The sequence below is a fragment of the Olea europaea genome, chromosome 21 (genome assembly GCF_002742605.1).
Source record: "Olea europaea var. sylvestris chromosome 21, O_europaea_v1, whole genome shotgun sequence".
Lineage (NCBI taxonomy): Eukaryota > Viridiplantae > Streptophyta > Magnoliopsida > Lamiales > Oleaceae > Olea > Olea europaea.
In genome coordinates, this window is record NC_036257.1 from 768,244 (window position 1) to 789,716 (window position 21,473).

The window sequence follows — 21,473 nt, forward strand, 5'->3', positions numbered from 1 at the left end:
GAAGAGAGGTTAAAATTGAGGAGGCGTTGGAGAAAACTAACATTTTCCTCACTATTTTGAATAATTCTATTTTGCAGGTTACTGAATATTTAATTCCAGAAAATAATCCTATTGGAACACCACCCGACCTGGGAACTGAGCCTCAATTTGGACATCAACTTATGGATAAAGTTCAACAACAATGTCCTGCTTTGGAAATATCTTATTTACCGAAAGTTGAATTTGTTATTCCCGAGGAGACGAAGGAATTTTAAATCCATTGGACGGGATTTATGTGTGAGGAACTCATATATGATTTGAAGGGCAACGTTGACACATTGGACATGACATTACCTCAAGTGTTTAGGCCAAGTCAAGCAAGTAGAACACATAGATATTCATCAAATGGAGTTGCTATTGTAACAAGTCATACTCACAAGATCAAGCAGTTAAGGCGAGCACACTTTAGTCCATGTGAAGATGATTGGGTTTACATAAAACGAAGGCGGACAAGAATTCGAAAGCGGTCCAAATTGCATCCAAGAGGAGATGGACCATTTCATGTTCTAGCACTAATTGGAAACAAGGACTACAATTTGGTTGACCAAGGTTCGGATTTGAGGTCGAATCCTTTTGAAAAGAGAGGGGATTATATGATCCGGGATGGGCTCCAATTTACCAAGAATTTTCCAGATTCTTGCACACAAGTGTTACTTAATTAAAACTCTTAATTTGGTAATTTTATATTATTAGGATTCCTTTGGTCACATTTTACCATGTTTAGTGTTAGTTTTCCAATTTAATTAGGTTTCTATATTTTCCATATAAATAGGATTTTATTTTCATTGTAAGGCAATCGAGAACTTTTTCCATGAATTAAAGAGAGAATTTTCTCCCGAAGCTTTTGCTTCAAAAAAATCCTTCGTTCTTAATTGAATGATTCGAACTTATCAAGAAATTACTTTTCTTGTGGTGTTCACAATTACTGCGTGTGATTTCAAATTCTTATAATTAAGAGGTCATTGTTTAATATATCTTTGGCTGCTTAATTCATTATTTTGGGATTCAGATCCACAAATCTGGAGGAGATTTCAAGATTGTGTGATTAAGAGGTCGTTCGTTTCATATACGTTCGGTTGCTTGGTTCACTTTTGCGGGTCGATTCCAAAACCTTGATCATTATTTGGGTGTTCTTGGGATTCGGTGTCAATTCATGTGGGTTCGATAGCAACCTTGCTAACCGGATTCGCATCAATGAGGGATTTAAAAAGGATAAGACTAGGGATGCATCATTAAGGAAAAATTCATGATAGTGGAAATTGTTCCTTGAAATTTGTCAAATGAGCAAGAATCTCTCCTTCATTTCTCACGTAAATACTACATTCTATATACACATGCAATCAAACTACACATTACCCTATATTTGGTCAATAAAAAAAATGACAAAAAGCATATATCAAGGATTTTTTATATAAGGGTTTGATCAAGCATTCAACTTTTCTTTAAAGCAAAAACATGTGGGAATTTACATTTATACTAAGTTTGCTACAATATCCTAGAAGGTGGATTAACCCTCAACTGGGCCCTTAAATTTTCAATTCTAATAATTAGACCCAAAATTCGAATGTGGGTATTATAGTGAAAATCTATCATTGTTCTTCCATTATTTCTTCTTGCAGTTTTAAAGTTCTTGTTTCTTTAAAACTATATTTTTTGTCCAGAGAAGTATAAAATTAAATAATAGAGAGTCTCATATACATTCTTATTCATCTATTGTTTTCAATTTGTTGTTGTTAGTACATAAATGTCAACAAACATCTTTATTAATTTTAATATTTCATTATATCTTGAAGGCTTATTTAGATCCCTTCTTGTTGTAGTATATTTCTCATATAAAGTGAAACACATGTTTATTGAAAAAATAGGTCGATGTGTATGTGGAACGAAGTGGAGTAAGGGAAACATAGCGCACCAAATAGAATGAAGCAAAACAACTACAATTTATGTATTCACTTTGGTAGGGGGACCTATTTGTTGGAGGTTCATGATTCGGTCTTCGGCTGAACTATATACAACTATGGCAGAATATATGGTAGTGGTTGAGGCTGCTAAGAAAGCTTTGTAGCTTACAAGAATGTCAACAAACGCTGGGTGTTTATCAAGGTGCAGTTTAGTTAAAATGTGACCGTCAAAGTGCCTTTATTTGAAGAAAACCAAGTATATCACTCAAGGGCCAAGCATATAGATTTGAGGTTTCACACGATCAATGAACTGATTTCTTCTAGTGAACTATTGCTTGGGAAAGTTTACACTTCTGATAATACAGCAGACATATTGATAAAACTCGTTGCCATGGACAAGTTGATTAATGTCTCAGGTGCAATTCTTGAACTTGATTAAATGTCTCAATACTAGAAAGGAGGAGTCCTAACCTACTAGTCTCGAATGAAGTTTTCCCATATTATGTTTTTTTTCATTATTTTTGCTAAGGGGTGAATATTTGTCAAGGTAGGGATTGTTTTAATATATGGTTCATATAAACTGGAACATGTATATACTAGAAAAAATACATAGTAGTCGTGAAGAGAAAAAGAAGTTGATAATGTACTTATGAATGGAATGTGGAGGGTTGGTAGGGTATTCTTAGGAAAGAAAAAGTAAATGGATTCTAATGATTTTGTTCAATTGTTATTTTATAGATAAATGAGCTTATATAGATCATTTCTAGGAGGCACCTATTCTCAAACCCATTCCAACACATTCTAGAGTAGATATTATCTCATTAACATTCAATATGTAAAAATAAAACTTTTAACTTTTATAATGATAAAGAAAAATTCAAAGTAGAAGGAAATGAACTTTCTTTATATATGATAAGTAAATTTTAGGCGCTTATTTGGAAGTGATCAATTGTTATTAATAAAGCATTCAGTAAAAAATTCATAATTTTTGGTGTTTAAATTCGGCATTAAAAAAGTTGGGGACTAAATTGCAAACTTTTGAACCTTGCCTCAAGTCTATTATTAATGATTTTGGAATAAAAAGGACTTAATTGTAAGTATTAAAAGATGAAGGACTAAATTTACATGAGAATAGGTCATGACCCTCTGGAAACCCGAATAGCACAAGTATTTATCATCTTGGGAAGGAAGACAACCTCAGAGCAAAGGTAGAAGCCCTCACTAGAGAACTTGAAGCCCTACGTGCTAAGGATTCAAAAAGAACTTGACCTGTTTCTCGTATTGAGCCTTTAGAGTCTTGTTGTGTTTGGAGGGAGTGATCACCCAGCACAGGAGTGTGCCACTTATGCTGAGATGAGGGAATTTTATGAGGAACACTGTAATGCTTTAGGCGTATATCAAAAGCCCTACACCCCTTACTCTGAGACTTACAACCCAGGGAAGCGGAATCATTCCAACTTTAGCTTGAAATCTGAGAGCCAACAACCTGCCCAATCCAATAGAGCTTACAATGCACCCCTACATCAACCTACATCCTCTAGGAATTTCTTAGAAAATAATTTACATGCATTTATTGAGGCACATGGTAAAACAAATAAAAATTTTGAGGCTACGATTGGCCAGTTACTTGAGGAAAACAAAGAGATAAAGAATTATGTGTCCAAACTAACCAATGCCTTAGCTATAGGGGAACGTGAGAAATTTCTAGCTCAAGATCAACCAAATCCAAAGGGACAACACATGGCACAAACTTCGGGTAGGGAAAGACCAAGTTTAAGGAAGTAAATGCCATAATCACTAGATCAAGGAAAGTCATTGAATCAGCCCTTCAATCTAGGGAGAATGAAAAAGAATCAAGTGAGACTAATGAAGTAGTCCCAGTGAAGAAGTAGTAGAAGCTCCAGTTAGGGTACCTTTCCCTCAAGCCCTCAAATCCACCTCGAAGTCGACTACTTAATACAATGAAATCCTAGAGCATCTTAATCAAGTAAAAATCAATTTGCCTCTCTTGCACATGATCTCTCAATTTCCTACATATGCTAAAGTCCTTAAAGACTTATGTCAAGAAGACTGCTTTCTTGATTGAGCAAATGAGTGCTGTGATAGAGCAAAAGATCCCACCAAAGTATAAGGACCCTGGTTGTCCTACCATCTCTTGTGTCATTGGGAACTGTGAGTTTGCACAAGCCGTTCTTGATTTAGGAGCTAGTGTTAACCTCATGTCTTATACTATATACTTGTTGTTAGATCTAGGAAAGACGAAACCTACCTCAATGGTCCTTCAGTTAGCTGACAAGTCCACCATAAGACCTACGAGGAATAGATGAGGATGTGCTAGTTCAGGTTGATAAATTTTACTACCCAGTTGATTTCTTGGTACTAGATGTGAAGGTTGACCCTAAAATCCTGACTATACTTGGTAGACCTTTCCTTGCTATAGCTAATGCTCTAATTAATTGCAAGAATGGTCTAATGAAGCTGCATTTTTGAAATATGACTCTAAAAGTCAGTATTTTCCATGTCACCAAGCAACGTAGATAAGAAGATGAATGTTATAAAACATACATGATTTATGCAATCACCAGGAGGAAGCATCTGTAAAAATTGATTCTAATCCTTTGAACTCTTTCCTCCTAAACTCTGAAATTTCAGTTGATCGTGATATTGATGAATATGCTAACATTTAAACTATTTTTACAAAATTGCAAGACCATAGGACTTCGCCATGGCAACCCAAGTTTGAAGAATTGTTCGAAAGGACTAAAGGACAAAAACCATCAAGCATTGAGAGCCCTGAGCCAGAATTGAAATAATTATCCACAGGACTGAAACATGTATTCCTTGGACCAGGGGATACCTTTCCTATAATTATTTCTTTAGAATTGAATGCTTTACAATGTGAACAGTTTGTGAGCATTTTGAATGAGCATAAATTTGCATTAACGTGGACCATAGCCAATATCAAAGGTATTAGTCCTTTAGTTTGTTCACATAGGATTCATCTAGAGAAATGGACTAACCCTAGGAGAGACCCAGAATGTAGGCTAAACCCCACAATGAAAGAAGTGGTTAAAAATGAAGTGCTTAAATTGCTAGATGCAAGTATCATTTACCCAATTGTATATAGTAAATTGGTTTGTCCTACATAGTTAGTCCCCAAGAAGCCAGGTGTCATGGTAGTTAAAAATGAAGTAGGTAAATTGGTCCCCACAAAAACAGTAACTGGTTGGCGCATGTGCATTGATTACAGGAAGTTAAATGCTACCACTCACAAGGACCATTTTTCTCTCCCTTTTCTGGACCAAATACTCGAACGTGTAGCTGGTCATCCATTTTATTGCTTTCTAGATGGATACTGTGGTTACTATCAAATTGAAATAGCTTTAGAGGACCAGGAAAAGACCACATTCACATGCCCTTTTGGCACTTATGTATTTCGTTGGATGCTATTTGGACTTCATAATGATCCTGCCACCTTTCAAAGATGCATGATGAGTATGTTTAGTGACATGATAGAGAATTGCATGGAAGTGTTTATGGATGACTTAAATGTATCTGGGACTTCTTGCGATGCATGTTTGTTGAATTTGAAGAGAGTTTTGGCTAGATGTGAAGAAAAAGGCTTAGTTTTAAATTGGAAAAATGTCATTTCATGGTGCCTTCCGGTATTGTCTTAGGGCATGTCATTTCTTCAAAAGGGATAGAGGTTGATAAATCTAAGATTGAATTGATTTCTAAATTTCCCACGCCTAAGACAGTAAAGGACATTAGATCATTTCTTGGTCATGTAAGTTTTATAGAAGGTTTATACAAAATTTCTCATCTATATCTAGACCCATATGTAACTTACTTAACAATGATGTGACTTTTGAATGGACACTTGAATGTCCAAATGCATTTGAATTGTTGATTGGTAAACTAACCTCCACACCCATAATGCAACCACCTCATTGGACATTGCCATTTGAAATTACGTGTGATGCTAGTGATTTTGCAGTAGGTGTTGTTCTTGGGCAACGAAATGAGGGTAATCCCTTTGTGATTTACTACGCTAGTAGAACTCTAAATAGTACTCAAATGAATTATTCCACTACTAAAAAGGAGTTACTAGCTGTAGTATTTGTACTTGATAAATTTCAATCATATTTGATTGGTTTCCCATTACTATTTTCATAGATCATGTAGCCCTTAAGTACTTGCTTACAAAGAATGATGCGTTGATTCTTACTTTTGCAGGAGTTTAACATCACCATCAAAGACAAGAAAGGAGTGTAAAATGTTGTGGTGGATCATTTGTCACAACTAACATTTGAAGACAACTCAAACACCGTACCTAACAGAGATGAATTCCCCGATGAAAAATTATTCTCTGTCTCTTTTCTGCCATGGTTTGCTAATATTGTCAATTACTTGGCTGCAGGTGAAATTTCAAAGGAGTAGAGTACATAGGATAGGCGAAAGTTTTTGGTTGAGATACGTAACTTTTATTGGGATGACCCCTGTCTTTTTAAGTATTGCCCCGACCAAATTTTAGGACGTTGTGTTTCTGATGAGGAGATACCTAGTGTACTAGATTCCTATCATACCCAAGCTTGTGGGGGGCACTTTTCTATGAAAAAGACTACTGCAAGAATTTTGTAGTGTGATTTTTATTGGCCCACCTTGTTTAAAGACATTGATACCTATTGTAGATCTTGTGAGAGGTGCCAAAAACTAGGTGCTATTTTTTGATGTAATATGATACCTTTAAATCCTATTTTGGTAATTGAAATGTTTAATTGTTGGTGAATTCACTTTATAGCACCCTTTCCACCTTCTTTTGGCTATCTTTATATCATTGTGGCGGTTGATTATGTGTCTAAATGGGTAGAGGCAGCTGCTTGTAGGGCCAGTGACAATAAAACGGTTGTTAAGTTTCTTAAAGAAAATGTTTTATCTTGATTTGGCACACCATGCATCATTATTAATGACAGAGGCAGACACTTTTACAATTGTTAATTTAAGGCACTGATGAAAAAGTATGGGGTCATTTACAAAATTTTCATAGCTTATCACCCTCAAACTAGTGGATAGGTAGAATTGGCTAATAGGGAGATTAAACAAATTTTAGAGAAGACGGTGAACCCCAATCGTAAAGATTGGTCATTCAAACTACATGATACACTTTGGGCCGACCGCACAGCTTTTAAAACCTCCTTAGGCATGTCACCTTATAGACTTATCTTTCGAAAGCCTTGTCATTTACGTGTCGAACTTGAGCACCAAGCCTTTTGGACTATCAAGCAGTTTATCTTTGATCTGGAAGAGGGAGGTAAACAAAGGAAATTTCAGTTGAGTGAGTTGGAGGAACTCAGAAACGATGCTTACGAAAGTTCTAAAATCTATAAGTCGAAAATGAAAGCATTTCATGATAAAAATATTTTAAGAAAAACTTTTGAACCGAACCAAAAAATGTTCTTGTAAGATTCTAGACTTCACAAGCATCCAGGAAAACTCCGTTCCAGGTAGACTAGCCCATTTGTAGTGACACAAGTTTTTGAAAATGAGGCTGTTGAAATAGAGGATCCTAGTGATGGTAGGGTATTCAAGGTGAATGGATAGAGACTCAAGATAGCTTATGAGCAACAGGTGCCTACAGTGGAAGAAATTTCCCTAGCGGGTCCTATTTACCACCAATGACACCCTTCGGGTGTGTCTTTCACCCTTATGTATACTAGTTTTTAGATTTTTCTTTTAGGTGTGTTTTACATTTTTCTTTCAATTTATTTTCATTTTTTACATCACCCATTTCCATTGAGAACTTTCAGGTCCATCGTATTCTAGCTTTTGTTGATTCATCGTAATATCCAGGTGACATCGTTCCCTTCTTTTTGTAAATATGTTTTTGCATTAAGGACAATGCAATATTTAGTTAGGGGGAGAGTTAACTTGATTGTTGTTGCGAGTTGCATTATTTCATGGAATATTGGTCTAATTTTTTTAAGTCCTTAATTTGCTACATGTTTATGTTCTTGAATGACAAAATATGCCATGAGGAGTTAATATTATTTATGAAAGTTTAGATGTTGAGACACTTCCTGAATCATTTTTGCACACTCAAGCCTTGTGGTAAGAGAGTAGTTTAATACATGTAGTTAGAGAAGTTTCTTGCTAAAGTTTTCATGTGAGAGTTGGTGAGGATTGAGAGCTACTATACACTAAAAGTTTTCATATGATGATTGTTGTGAATTGCATATTTTCATGGAATTTTGGTCTAAATTTTTTTAAGTCCCTAATTTGCTACATGATTATTTTCTTGAATGACAAAATATGCTATTAGGAATTAATGATGTTTATGAAAGTTTAGATGTTAAGACGCTTAATCATTTTTGTGCACTCAAGCCTTGTGGTAAGATAGTGGCTTAACACATGTAGCTAGAGAAGTTTCTTGCTGAAGTTTTCATGTGAGAGTTGGGAATGATTGAAAGCTACCATACACTAAAAGGAAAATAGGTGTTCATTAGTTTTGTGAATTGGAAACTCTTTTTGATAATAACGTTACATGGTTTGTGGTATGATGGTTGATTACTTGGGAATGATGACAGTCAATTTAGGGCTGAATTTTAACCTTTCAAGACAATTTTCTTTCATGATTATAATCCCTAGTAGCCAATTTGAGCCAATACACACACATGTTTAACATTTTTTTTCATGCACCCTTTCTATCCCTATCCCTCCACATTGGAGTGAGATATTACCCATCTTTTCACTTCCAAGTGTGTAACAGGTATTGGAGGTTTAATTGTAAAGAAAAGAAGCAAGGGGATGACAAGAGTTGATAAGTGCTCAAGTGAAGTGATAAGAGTTAAAAGAAGAATAATGGAAGGTTATTCAAAAAAAACAAAACAAAACAAAACAAAACAAAACAAAAACAAAAAGAAGAAATTTTGGGGGTTGAAAGTAATGAAAAATTGTTGATGTGATACTTGGCTATGTGTTTCAAAGTTTTTGAATTATATCCCTCCTTTCATATAGCTTAACTCAACTGCATTACAATCCTTTACATTGACTGCTTTAATCCCAAGTATGATTGTGGGAAGAAGTGGATGAATTCTCATCTCGAAGTATGCCTATCACAATATCAATGTCTGTTTGTTGCTTATTCATAAATATTTAAGCCTCCAAGTTAAGAGTGTATACCATTTCTCAACTCCATAGAGAGAAAACCAAACTAAACACTTTGATACCCGTGAGTTATGGGGCTGAACTCTTAGCTTGAGACATACTTGATGTTGCATGTGTTAGAGTTGGTGGTAAGATAACTATGGCTTGACACACACTCACACATTTGGCAAGTATTTTTGATATCTTGATGATCACAGCATTGTTAAGTTCTTGTGGTGTTGAGTTTGAAAAGAATATGAACTGCGGTTAAGTTGAAACTTAAAAATTTCATGTGTATCACAGTCTAATAATTCATTTGCTTGTTTTGCATTGAATTACTAGGGACTAACAATAAGCAAGTTGGGAGTGTGATAATAGTGTAAAATATAACGATTTTCCCTCTTAATTATTACACTCATGTGATTATTTGATACCAAAATGCATTCATTAGACTTATGTTTTGATTCAGGTTGCATTTTTGTAGAAAATGTGAAATTTAAAAGAAAAGAGCAAAAAAGGACAAAAATAAAAGAAATTGAAAGTTCATGGACCAAATTGCAAATAATTCAAAGATAAGACGGGCAATAGAATGATGATTCAAGAAAACTAGGAGTCAATTGGGTGCAATTTGAAGTCAAAAAAAGTGAAATATGATCATAACATAAACACAAATCAAATTCCAACCGCACAAGGATGTTCTTAATTTTCAATTAGAGATTGAGATCAATTTTTGAACCAATAAATGGCCAAATTGAAAATTTCTATTTCTACCAAAATTATGTCTCTTTTGTTAGCTTTCCAATGCAACTTGAATCACATCAATCAGATATCGAGAGAGAAAGTTATGGCCAAAAGATTGAAAGCTGTCCGGTGAAGAAAATGGTTATACTTCGAGGCCGAATTTTCAGCTTCCTAAATTGATGCTACCACTTATGGAAACATGTTTTCACACGTTTCTTTTTCTTGAATGACAAAATATGCTATTAGGAATTAATGATGTTTATGAAAGTTTAGATGTTAAGACACTTGCTGAATCATTTTTTTGCACTCAAGCTTTGTTGTAAGATAGTGATTTAACACATGTAGTTAGAGGAGTTTCTTGCTGAAGTTTTCATGTGAGAGTTGGGAATGATTGAAAGCTACCATACACTAAAAGGAAAATAGGTGTTCATTAGTTTTGTGAATTGGAAACTCTTTTTGATAATAACGTTACATGGTTTGTGGTATGATGGTTGATTACTTGGGAATGATGACAGTCAATTTAGGGCTGAATTTTAACCTTTCAAGACAATTTTCTTTCATGATTATAATCCCTAGTAGCCAATTTGAGCCAATACACACACATGTTTAACATTTTTTTTCATGCACCCTTTCTATCCCTATCCCTCCACATTGGAGTGAGATATTACCCATCTTTTCACTTCCAAGTGTGTAACAGGTATTGGAGGTTTAATTGTAAAGAAAAGAAGCAAGGGGATGACAAGAGTTGATAAGTGCTCAAGTGAAGTGATAAGAGTTAAAAGAAGAATAATGGAAGGTTATTCAAAAAAAACAAAACAAAACAAAACAAAAACAAAAAGAAAAAAATTGATTGATTTTGGGGGTTGAAAGTAATGAAAAATTGTTGATGTGATACTTGGCTATGTGTTTCAAAGTTTTTGAATTATATCCCTCCTTTCATATAGCTTAACTCAACTGCATTACAATCCTTTACATTGACTGCTTTAATCCCAAGTATGATTGTGGGAAGAAGTGGATGAATTCTCATCTCGAAGTATGCCTATCACAATATCAATGTCTGTTTGTTGCTTATTCATAAATATTTAAGCCTCCAAGTTAAGAGTGTATACCATTTCTCAACTCCATAGAGAGAAAACCAAACTAAACACTTTGATACCCGTGAGTTATGGGGCTGAACTCTTAGCTTGAGACATACTTGATGTTGCATGTGTTAGAGTTGGTGGTAAGATAACTATGGCTTGACACACACTCACACATTTGGCAAGTATTTTTGATATCTTGATGATCACAGCATTGTTAAGTTCTTGTGGTGTTGAGTTTGAAAAGAATATGAACTGCGGTTAAGTTGAAACTTAAAAATTTCATGTGTATCACAGTCTAATAATTCATTTGCTTGTTTTGCATTGAATTACTAGGGACTAACAATAAGCAAGTTGGGAGTGTGATAATAGTGTAAAATATAACGATTTTCCCTCTTAATTATTACACTCATGTGATTATTTGATACCAAAATGCATTCATTAGACTTATGTTTTGATTCAGGTTGCATTTTTGTAGAAAATGTGAAATTTAAAAGAAAAGAGCAAAAAAGGACAAAAATAAAAGAAATTGAAAGTTCATGGACCAAATTGCAAATAATTCAAAGATAAGACGGGCAATAGAATGATGATTCAAGAAAACTAGGAGTCAATTGGGTACAATTTGAAGTCAAAAAAAGTGAAATATGATCATAACATAAACACAAATCAAATTCCAACCGCACAAGGATGTTCTTAATTTTCAATTAGAGATTGAGATCAATTTTTGACCCAATAAATGGCCAAATTGAAAATTTCTATTTCTACCAAAATTATGTCTCTTTTGTTAGCTTTCCAATGCAACTTGAATCACATCAATCAGATATCGAGAGAGAAAGTTATGGCCAAAAGATTGAAAGCTGTCCGGTGAAGAAAATGGTTATACTTCGAGGCCGAATTTTCAGCTTCCTAAATTGATGCTACCACTTATGGAAACATGTTTTCACACGTTTCTTTAAGCCAAAAAATACTCCAAAATGTGGGAGAATGAACCAAGACACAATTCTTCTCATTTTTTGACACAAGAAAACTCCATGGAAAGCTAGAGAGTTCTTGGTGAAGCCATGAACGAACTCAATTGGTATCGGTGATTTTAATGTCATTTCACGCATGTAATTTGGATTTTCACTGATAAAAAAATTCTAGGGTTTGGATTTCCTATTTTATAAATGTATTTTGAAATTGATTTAATTGGTATTAAGTTTTTCATGGATCTAATCATGTTCTTTCCATTGAAAAATTAAAGTATTGATTGAATTCCAATTCCTATTATCCTATTGGTGTGATTCTCTACCATTATATGCTTGATGTATATAATTGCTATTGAATCTTATTTCAATGGATTAAAGTGGTTATGTGTTTTAGGAAATTTGGATTTTAGAATTAATATAGCATTATGGTAAAATTAAATGGGTGTTCAATATTTTATCTTCCGATTTAAGTATTAGGATAAAAGATCTTTGATTGAGTATTAGAATGCGTGATTGGTATTGATTAATCCGAACCGAATAAGAGGATTTCGGTGCTTCACTATTTCGTATATTGATTCAAACTTCGTTATCTCAAACATTGATAGTTAAACTTCATTTCAAATTGATAAATTATTTTTACAAAATTTACAAAACGCTCAAGCTATTGTATCCTTTCAATAATTTTCCATCTCCATGTGGAACCAACACTCCAAAGTTGTACTACAATCACCGCGGTATACTTTGGGCGTAATCAAGTTACATTATATGATACTTGGATATGATTGTCATGTTTATGAGTCGTGCATATTCTCGACTTGCATCATGAATTGCAATAATTCATGACGATTGCACATATGTAAATCATAACTTACAAATTAGTTTACCAATGGATCGTATGGTGAGATTTGATTGGTTCAAATCTCATCAACCAAATATATTTTAAAAAAAAGTTACTCCCCTTTCTTTTTGACACTTCATCAATATGTAAAAAAAATTATGTAAACAGTGATATACAACAAGTATTTTGCAATTCATAATTATTTAGAGATAATGTTGTCAAAGTTTACTTCACAGATGTACATAATATAATTGTTACTTCACTTGTAAACACATATTCTGCCCGTAATTTAGCTTTATGTGAATAAAATAAATAATATGCATCTATATATTCCACTAAAGAAGATCCTAATTTTTATGAATAAAATAATCACAAATCAATAGCAATTTTAAGAAATGAAAAATGTGTTTAACTTCACTCCAATGTCTTTGAGTTTGTGTAGAGCTATATCTTGCAGCGAGATTTTACATAAAAAAAACTATATTTGGCCGAATACAAATTGCAAGATACACTTATAATTTAATTACACTATAATGATACTTTAGAACCAAGAGTCTTTCTCCATCTTCAATTTGATAAATGAATCTTTTTTTACATCAAATGGTCGAGCAACAGAGGTGATGCTAATTGGTGTGCTTTATGCATATAAAATCATTTTAAGATTTTTTATTTTTCAATTTACGAAGGTAGATGAACAAATAATCAATTTTTTAAAATGTTCAATCTGTAATCAAGATAAAATTTGATTTTTCCTAAATCATCGTCTCAAATTCATTTTTCAAATAATGCATGAGCTCTTCAGAAGTTCCAATAAAATTTAAATCATCAAAATAAAATGCAATATTGCAAATCGAATATTTGTTTTCTTTGTGAAAATAATGATCTTTGAAATTAAAAAAAAATCATCTTGGAGATTGTGTAATGCTTATTCTGAAACACTTCGTTTATACCGTAGTGATATTTTTTGCCCAGCTATCCTCGCTTTCTTGTGAAAGCTTTCATGATCTCCTATACAAATATTCATGTCGAGAAGAAAGCAGTAGCTTGCTTTCGACCTAAGAGGGAAGCGCAAGTGGGCCCGCCAATTGAAGGGTAAGAGACGGTAACCGGTTAGCGAGCGGGGTCAGTGCCTGATTCTACGAAGTGAAATATCACTTTTCCTTTGTGGTAGAATCAGTCGGGGGGCTTGAGAGGCGGTGGTTTACCCTGCGGCCAAGGAGGGAATTGGCTAAGCATTTTATTCGAACAAATATAGAACCAGAATGGATGGTTTTGTGGGAATCTATCGCTCTAAGGTCTACTCTTCTGGTAGTACGTGCTTGCCCTATCCGCTCATCTAGATATTTAAGTTTTCTTGTTATTCGTAGAGGGGTCGCAGAAAAAACAAAAAAAAAATAGGAGGATAATGATATCATTTTAGTTATGGGCGAACGACAGCAGTTGTCCGACATAAGACGAGTGATAAACCACAAGAATTCCCCACGATGAATTGAGAACATAGTTTTTGAGTCATGTTTCACTTATTTCGGCACTTAAGCTTTATGAGAAATTTCATGTATATGTCACTTTCAATTGAAACATATAAATAAGCAGCTACTACATCCATACGAATCATATCAAACTTGTGCGACACAATCAAACTAGCTAAAAATTTAAAAGTGACGGTATCCACTATGGGAGAACACAATTCCTCATAATCGATCCCATGTCTGTGAGATAATCTTTAAGCTGCGATTCAAGTTTTGTATTTTTTTCAAGACACAATTTCGTTCGTCCCTAAGTTTGATAAGTCAGCCTATCAAAATAACAATAAATAAATCACGTCTTAAAGGTTTATTTAGAAAACCTAATAATGGATGGTTAATTAAAATCAATATAAATTTCAAGTCTTCAATAGGAACCCAATTTAGTCCATGGGTAATCATCAACTAAAAGAATCTTCTGATTCTTTAGAAGATATCAATGTTAATTGCTAATTATTAGGCACATCGTTATTGCTTCTGGGAGTCCAATTGATCATACGAAAGTATAGAACTTTTACAACTTGAAGGAAAATAAGAATAAAATTTTACAACTTCTAAATAAAAAGAAAATACTATACATTGAAAATAAATTATTCTATATTGTCAATCACATCGCTCGAATCAAATAATTAATATTATGTTTTGGATCGCAAATAAATTAGAGAAATCTAAATGAGTCACATTTGCTTTCGCTTCTAAAAATTATTGTCTTGTTACTAATTGTTTTGTTGATTATTTCATCAATAACCTCTTCCATGTCTATGTTCTCATCCCACGTTCGTGTTTTGATATTGCATTTGTTGTAAGTGTTATACCTTAGATCCAATCAACTTTGGACATAAGTACTTTTAATATATAGTTGGTGAAATTTTATGGCAGATCTTTTATTTAATTAATATTCAATTAAATTAATTACTAGAGTCCGTAGATTCAAATCTTAGTAGTTTGTTAATCACAAGAAATTGTGATTGTGATACACATATTACATATAATTGAATCTCAAATCATCTGTGGTCTTAAGCAATAACAAGATACGTATATCGTTATTATGGATAGACCATCACATAGAGTATTTTTTACTTTTGAAATAAGTGGCTGATCTCACAAACTAAAGTGTGGTGACAGTTAAATGAACACGTGGATGTTTTGTTATAGAACAAAATATTGGAGACCTACTGGGAGATTCTACATGGATAACTATTTGAGTGTTGATAAGTGTGTTTTTACACAATTATTTAACTCACAAATATGACTTAATTATAGGAAAAGTGTTGGAATTGTGGCTTAAATTCGTTTAGCTCTTGTATTGTAGGTTATATGGATGGATATGATGAAATTCACCAGAAAAAAGAGAGAAAAAGACCAAAACGAAGCAAAGTGAAAGGTCATGGACCAAAGTGCAAATACACAAAAAGTTGAACTAAAAGGCTAATCGAGTAATTGAACGAGCTAAGTATCAATTGGAAATTAATGCGAGATGATGGAACAAGATGGACGAAGAAAGAAGGCCAATAAACAAAAAGATTGAGTTTGGGAACTAAAACGGCACAACATGGAAATCTCGTTAACCAAGCGGTTGCATGGTGTTATTACCATGCGGCCACACGAACCCCAATAGGGAATTCCTACCACATTTTTGGTTCAACCATGCGATCGCATGGTGTAAAAATGTGACCCGTTTCAGCAGTTTCCTGTTTACGCTAGAACTCTTTTGGAACTCGATCTTGACGTGATATAAAAGCCTAGACTCATCAAATTTAGGGTTAGAACGCATTAGAAAAGAAGAAAACACATCTTGGAGATGGATTTGAGGGAGATTAATGAAAGATTTCACGAAGATTATTAAGATTTCACGCGTATCTATAATCCGTGATGTTTTATCTTCAAAAATTCATGTATTCTTTTATGTTCTTCATGTTAGGCTAGATTTTCTTGTACTAGGAGATCGATGAACTATGTAATGTGATATTTGGATTTTAATTTTTGCAATTTGACAATTTAAACGCGTATTAGATTATTTGAATGGTTTATATGCATTAATTTATTCCATAATTAAGGACACGTAATTATGTGATACATAGTGATTTATTTCTTTCATTCGAGAGAATGAAAATAGTTTTGATAACGTATAAATCATCGTAGTGTCCGATAGGGGATATAAATATGCCTCTATACTTTGCGTGAATCGTTAATTGCTCAAAAAATTACATGCATTCTTATGTATATGCATCCGTCATAGAGATATAGGCTGGTGGTATATAAAAATAGGTTCGATATTGCTCGAGAGTGTGTGTGTGTGTGTGTGTGTGTGTTAGATAGATTTAGGAGCATTGATTCTCCAATAATCCAATCGTGTTGTCAGATTGTGAAATTAAGGTTTTTAAGTGATCATTATATAGGAATTCGTGATCCTAATGCGTTTGATTCTTATTGAATAAAGTCACTTGCGTTACAATCATCACATTGCATTTAAATTCATTTAGATACATCGTTTTGCATTTTCAATTCATTCAACAATCATTCTAGTCAAATTAGGCTTTTCCATAATTAGGGTTTTCTAAATTAGGGTATTCTTAGGTTAAAATGTCAAATTTGATAAATTCGTTTCGGTTAAGGTTAAGGTAGATAAAGTTGAACTACTCGATCTCTGTGGGATGATATTCAGAACTTAATATTCCACTTTATTACTTGTAAACAAACCGTACACTTGTGGTGAATTAAATTAGTGGTTAATCTCTAACGTTCGTTATTGAAATTGGTCATTTGGCTTAAGGTCATCATAGTGCCTTCTATGAGGAAAATCATACTTGGGTTATGTTGGATGTTGCTCCATGAAGTGCCGCTAATACGACATCATTCAGGTATGTCTAGAATTATATGAAGGTTGTGAATGATCAGTAGAGGATTCGTCCTTCTTAGATAGTAAGAGATTATGATCTACATTTCATTTAGTTATGTTAATAACGAAATCTTTGGCCAATGTGTACTCATAAGTCAAAAATGAGTTTTCGACTTGTATCGACTTAATAGTGGAATGAGAGATATGATAGATGATTGAGATTGACATTTATCCATATCTCATAATTGATTGAATCATATTAACGAAATGATTATAGTTTCACGGTAAACGAACAAGTTTGATATTGTCATATCATGTGACATTTTTGTCACATGTATTGCCCTGAAACATTGATAGATGTCAATTTGGGATGGTGAATGTGAATTAGTGATAAATTACAAAGGCGTATTTTAATTTATCGATTTGATTATATCAAAATAATAATTCACGTCGTTAGACATCATAATTGAAAACCTAATGAGTCACACACAAAATGAGAACTAAAAGAATGAAATTTATCAATTAATTAATTAACAAGCATTGAATAAATTAATTAATTAAGTTGCTCATTAAGAGACCCGAATTGATTAACTGAATTAATTAATTCATGGATCATATTTAATTAAATAGGTTAATCAAATATTGTACCTGATTAAGAAACGGGCTAAGCCCGTTTGGGTTTATATAAATAAGCAGCTAGAGTTTGAAAACTGTAGAGATTTTATTTATTCTTGCTAGCACAAGAAAGTTAAAACGCCAGCATTATCTCGATCTTGTTCCCTGTGTGAATTTTCATTAGAAACTGGACAATTGGATAATTATGGGTGACAGATCAAGATTGTTGGAACAAGAGAATAGCAAAGGAATTTGCAAAATCCAAGAAATGTACAATTTCTATCTAAACACAAAAGAAATCCTTGATGTAAATTGAAATTTATTTTATTTTTCGTTGTGCATGATTAAGTAAATTTCCAACATTTGTTTTAGACAATAAACTACTATTTGATTCAGGCAATTGTGCAAAATCAGTTGGACAAAAATCTATGATTTTTCATCACAATTTATTATTTTATTTCGTTATAAGTAGGCAAAATATGGGTACAATTTAGTAATTTACTTGTTCATTAGCTAACGAACAATAAATTATTGAGACACTTGCATTTATTTTTCTATTGTTGACACTTAACATTAATGATAATTACAAAGGTTATTCATGGCCCAAAAATCATCAGCTAAACGCATCCTAACAAAAGCCGTGGGCTAACATCCCCGGCTCATTTTAGCGATGACCCTTGTAGTTCGCAGTCACCCCCCTGTTCAAGTCCGAGGTAAGAATCCAAGCTCATAGTCCACTCCGTAGTCCGTATTGAGAAATAATTTGCAGAAAACAATGGTGGTGAATTCACGTTTGATTCTGAACCCCTCAACGCGTTGAGGTAAGACACACAAATCAATATATACAGCAAATCTTTGTGTTCATGGTTTAGCTTCGCTTAATCTACACCAGATCTGTAAAACCCAATTGTTGTTTCTTGATTTCTGTCAGTTTCTGTACACAATTTAATCATCTTTAGCACTGGAACTTCCATTGTGAAGCCCATTATAGTGATTTTTTATTTTTTTTTAGGTGTTATTTTCTTTGCTGGAAATTTTAGTATTGAATTCACGTTTGATTCTGAACCCCTCAACGCGTTGAGGTAAGACACACAAATCAATATATACAGCAAATCTTTGTGTTCATGGCTTAGCTTCGCTTAATCTACACCAGATCTGTAAAACCCAATTGTTGTTTCTTGATTTCTGTCAGTTTCTGTACACAATTTAATCATCTTTAGCACTGGAACTTCCATTGTGAAGCCCATTATAGTGATTTTTATTTTTTTTTAGGTGTTATTTTCTTTGCTGGAAATTTTAGTATATCTTGTCAGTTATAGGGATTATAAGGTTAGAAAAATGTTGGGTCGATCTTCGATTTTTCTATCTCGGAATGGAAGTTTTCGACCTGAACATCTGGGTCAGAAGGCACTAGCAATGATAGGGAATCTCTGTTTCACATTCTTTGTCGTTGGGGTTTTGATTTTCACTATAATTGCTGCGACTTATGAGCCCGAAGACCCTTTGTTTCACCCTTCAACGAAAATCACGACATTCCTCACATCAAACACCAAGGCCACCTTTAAATCTGTCGACTCTGTAGTCAAGACTGGTGAGGATTTCGTGGCGATGAATCAGACTGCCTTTGCTACCTTTATTAACATCACTGATGTGGATAATGCTGTCGTGGGAACCGAAACTGAGGAGTCAACTGTTTCTGAGACCCAAGATTGTAGTGGGAAAGTTAACGAACCCATTAACTGCCGTGATCCTGAAGTGTTCCATTTGTTAATGAGGGCTGCTATTGAGAAGTTTAAGGACATGCATTTTTACCGATTTGGGAAGCCGGTTAGTGGGAACAACGATAGTTCTTGTCACATGGCTTGGAGGTTTAGGCCGAATGAGGGGAAGGCTGCTGCATTTTATAAAGATTATAGGAGTTTTTCAATAGTGAGATCAGAAAATTGTACACTTAGCGTCGTCAGAATTGGGGATTATCATTCAGGTGGGAATGCCAGGAAGAGAAAGAGAAAGGGGAAGGACAAGGAAGGATTTGAGAAGTTGCCGGTGAAGATGGAGGAAAATCCTATTCTACTGCCAGAGGTTGGAGAGACTGTAAATGACACACTTCCCATGGTGGAATCGGAGGGGAGTTTTAATATTGTACACTTAGCGTCGTCAGAATTGGGGATTATCATTCAGGTGGGAATGCCAGGAAGAGAAAGAGAAAGGGGAAGGACAAGGACAAGGAAGGATTTGAGAAGTTGCCGGTGAAGATGGAGGAAAATCCTATTCTACTGCCAGAGGTTGGAGAGACTGTAAATGACACACTTCCCATGGTGGAATCGGAGGGGAGTTTTAATGGTGGAAAATATTTGATTTATTCTGGTGGTGGGGATAGGTGCAAGAGCATGCATCAGTATTTGTGGAGTTTCATGTGTATGTTGGGTGAAGCACAGTATTTGAACCGGACTTTGGTTATGGATATGAATATCTGTTTGTCTAAGATCTACACTTCATCTGGTACTGATGAGGAAGGTAAAGATTTCAGGTTTTACTTTGACTTTGAGCACTTGAAGGATTCAGCTTCAGTGCTGGACCAGACTCAGTTCTGGTCCGACTGGAGCCAGTGGCAACAAAAAAATGGATTACGTCTCCATCTCGTGGAGGATTTCAGGGTCACGCCAATGAAGCTAGCTGGGGTAAAGGATACTCTGATCATGAGGAAGTTTGGCTCTGTGGAGCCTGATAATTATTGGTACAGAGTGTGCGAAGGCGAGACAGAATCTGTTATTCAACGGCCATGGCACATGATATGGAAATCCAGACGGTTGTTAGATGTGGCTTCTGCAGTTGCGTCAAGAATGAATTGGGATTTTGACGCAGTTCATATCGAGAGAGGGGAGAAGGCGAGGAACAAGGAGCTATGGCCTAATCTTGATAGAGATACTTCACCAGAAGCTCTTCTGGCGACTTTGCAAGACAAAATTGAAGATGGGAGGAACCTTTATGTTGCAACAAATGAGCCAGACACAGCCTTCTTTGACCTGTTAAAGGATAAATACTCCACTCATTTTCTTGAAGAATATAAAGATCTTTGGGATCAGAGCAGCGACTGGTATTCAGAGATGACGAAGCTCGGTAATGGAAATTCAGTTGAATTCGATGGTTACATGAGGACCTCTGTTGATACAGAAGTGTTCTTGAGGGGAAAAAGGCAGATTGAAACTTTTAATGATATTACTAAAGATTGCAAGGATGGTATTAATACGTGCACGTCTGCCAGTTAATCCATACAAGAGGTTTGGAATGTGCTGTGTACTTTCATATCTATCTTTGTTGCTTTTCAAAATGTTTCGATTGTCATCAATGGTAGGTTAGGTTGACAAGTTCTCTTTATCTTGTACTTTAAAGGTAAAGGTGCCAATTTGTTTAATTAGTTGGTTATCCTCTGAGCTGAATTAGATTTTCAGGTTGCATTTAAGTTATTGTTTCTTTATATTCACTATTTACATCTAATTCCAAATAAGCTTTGTGAGCACAAGATTCTTTCACCAAGTCACAAGTTCTGATACATTTACTAGACTGACAGCTGGTTTTTTTGGTCGTTTTCATTACTAATAATTTCTTTCCTTGTATTTTAAAATGAGAAGTGTCTTTCAGAATTTTTTAGATCCTCGTGTTAATTTTTGATGCAGCAAGGTAAGTGAACTTTCATTACGGTGCATAAGATACAAAGATAGTGCAACGTATCGATACTGTGGATAGTCAATATTTGTACTAAATACTTACCATTGTCATATTTCTC

The 21,473-nt window shown here is 34.3% G+C and overlaps 1 protein-coding gene across 2 annotated transcripts; it reads left to right on the plus strand.

Moving 5' to 3' along the window:
* Positions 1 to 18,735: 18,735 nt before the first annotated feature.
* Positions 18,736 to 21,206, plus strand: LOC111370353. 2 transcript variants are annotated; one of them, XM_022992022.1, is made up of 2 exons: positions 18,736 to 19,732; positions 19,942 to 21,206. In XM_022992022.1, exons 1-2 carry the CDS (start codon positions 19,025 to 19,027, stop codon positions 20,953 to 20,955), a joined length of 1,722 nt encoding a protein of 573 aa, XP_022847790.1. In that variant the 5' UTR covers positions 18,736 to 19,024; the 3' UTR covers positions 20,956 to 21,206. The 2 variants fall into 2 exon arrangements, with proteins under 2 accessions (XP_022847790.1, XP_022847789.1); XM_022992021.1 differs by having other exon boundaries at positions 18,736 to 19,683; positions 19,881 to 21,206.
* Positions 21,207 to 21,473: the final 267 nt, after the last annotated feature.

Excerpts from the sequence above, each read along its gene's own strand:
- LOC111370353 (XM_022992021.1), top strand. The coding sequence starts at position 19,025 with ATGTTGGGTCGATCTTCGATTTTTCTATCTCGGAATGGAAGTTTTCGA. Across the intron at positions 19,684-19,880 it reads CATTCAGGTGGGAATGCCAG|GAAGAGAAAGAGAAAGGGGA; the intron begins GAAGAGAAAGAG and ends TGGGAATGCCAG.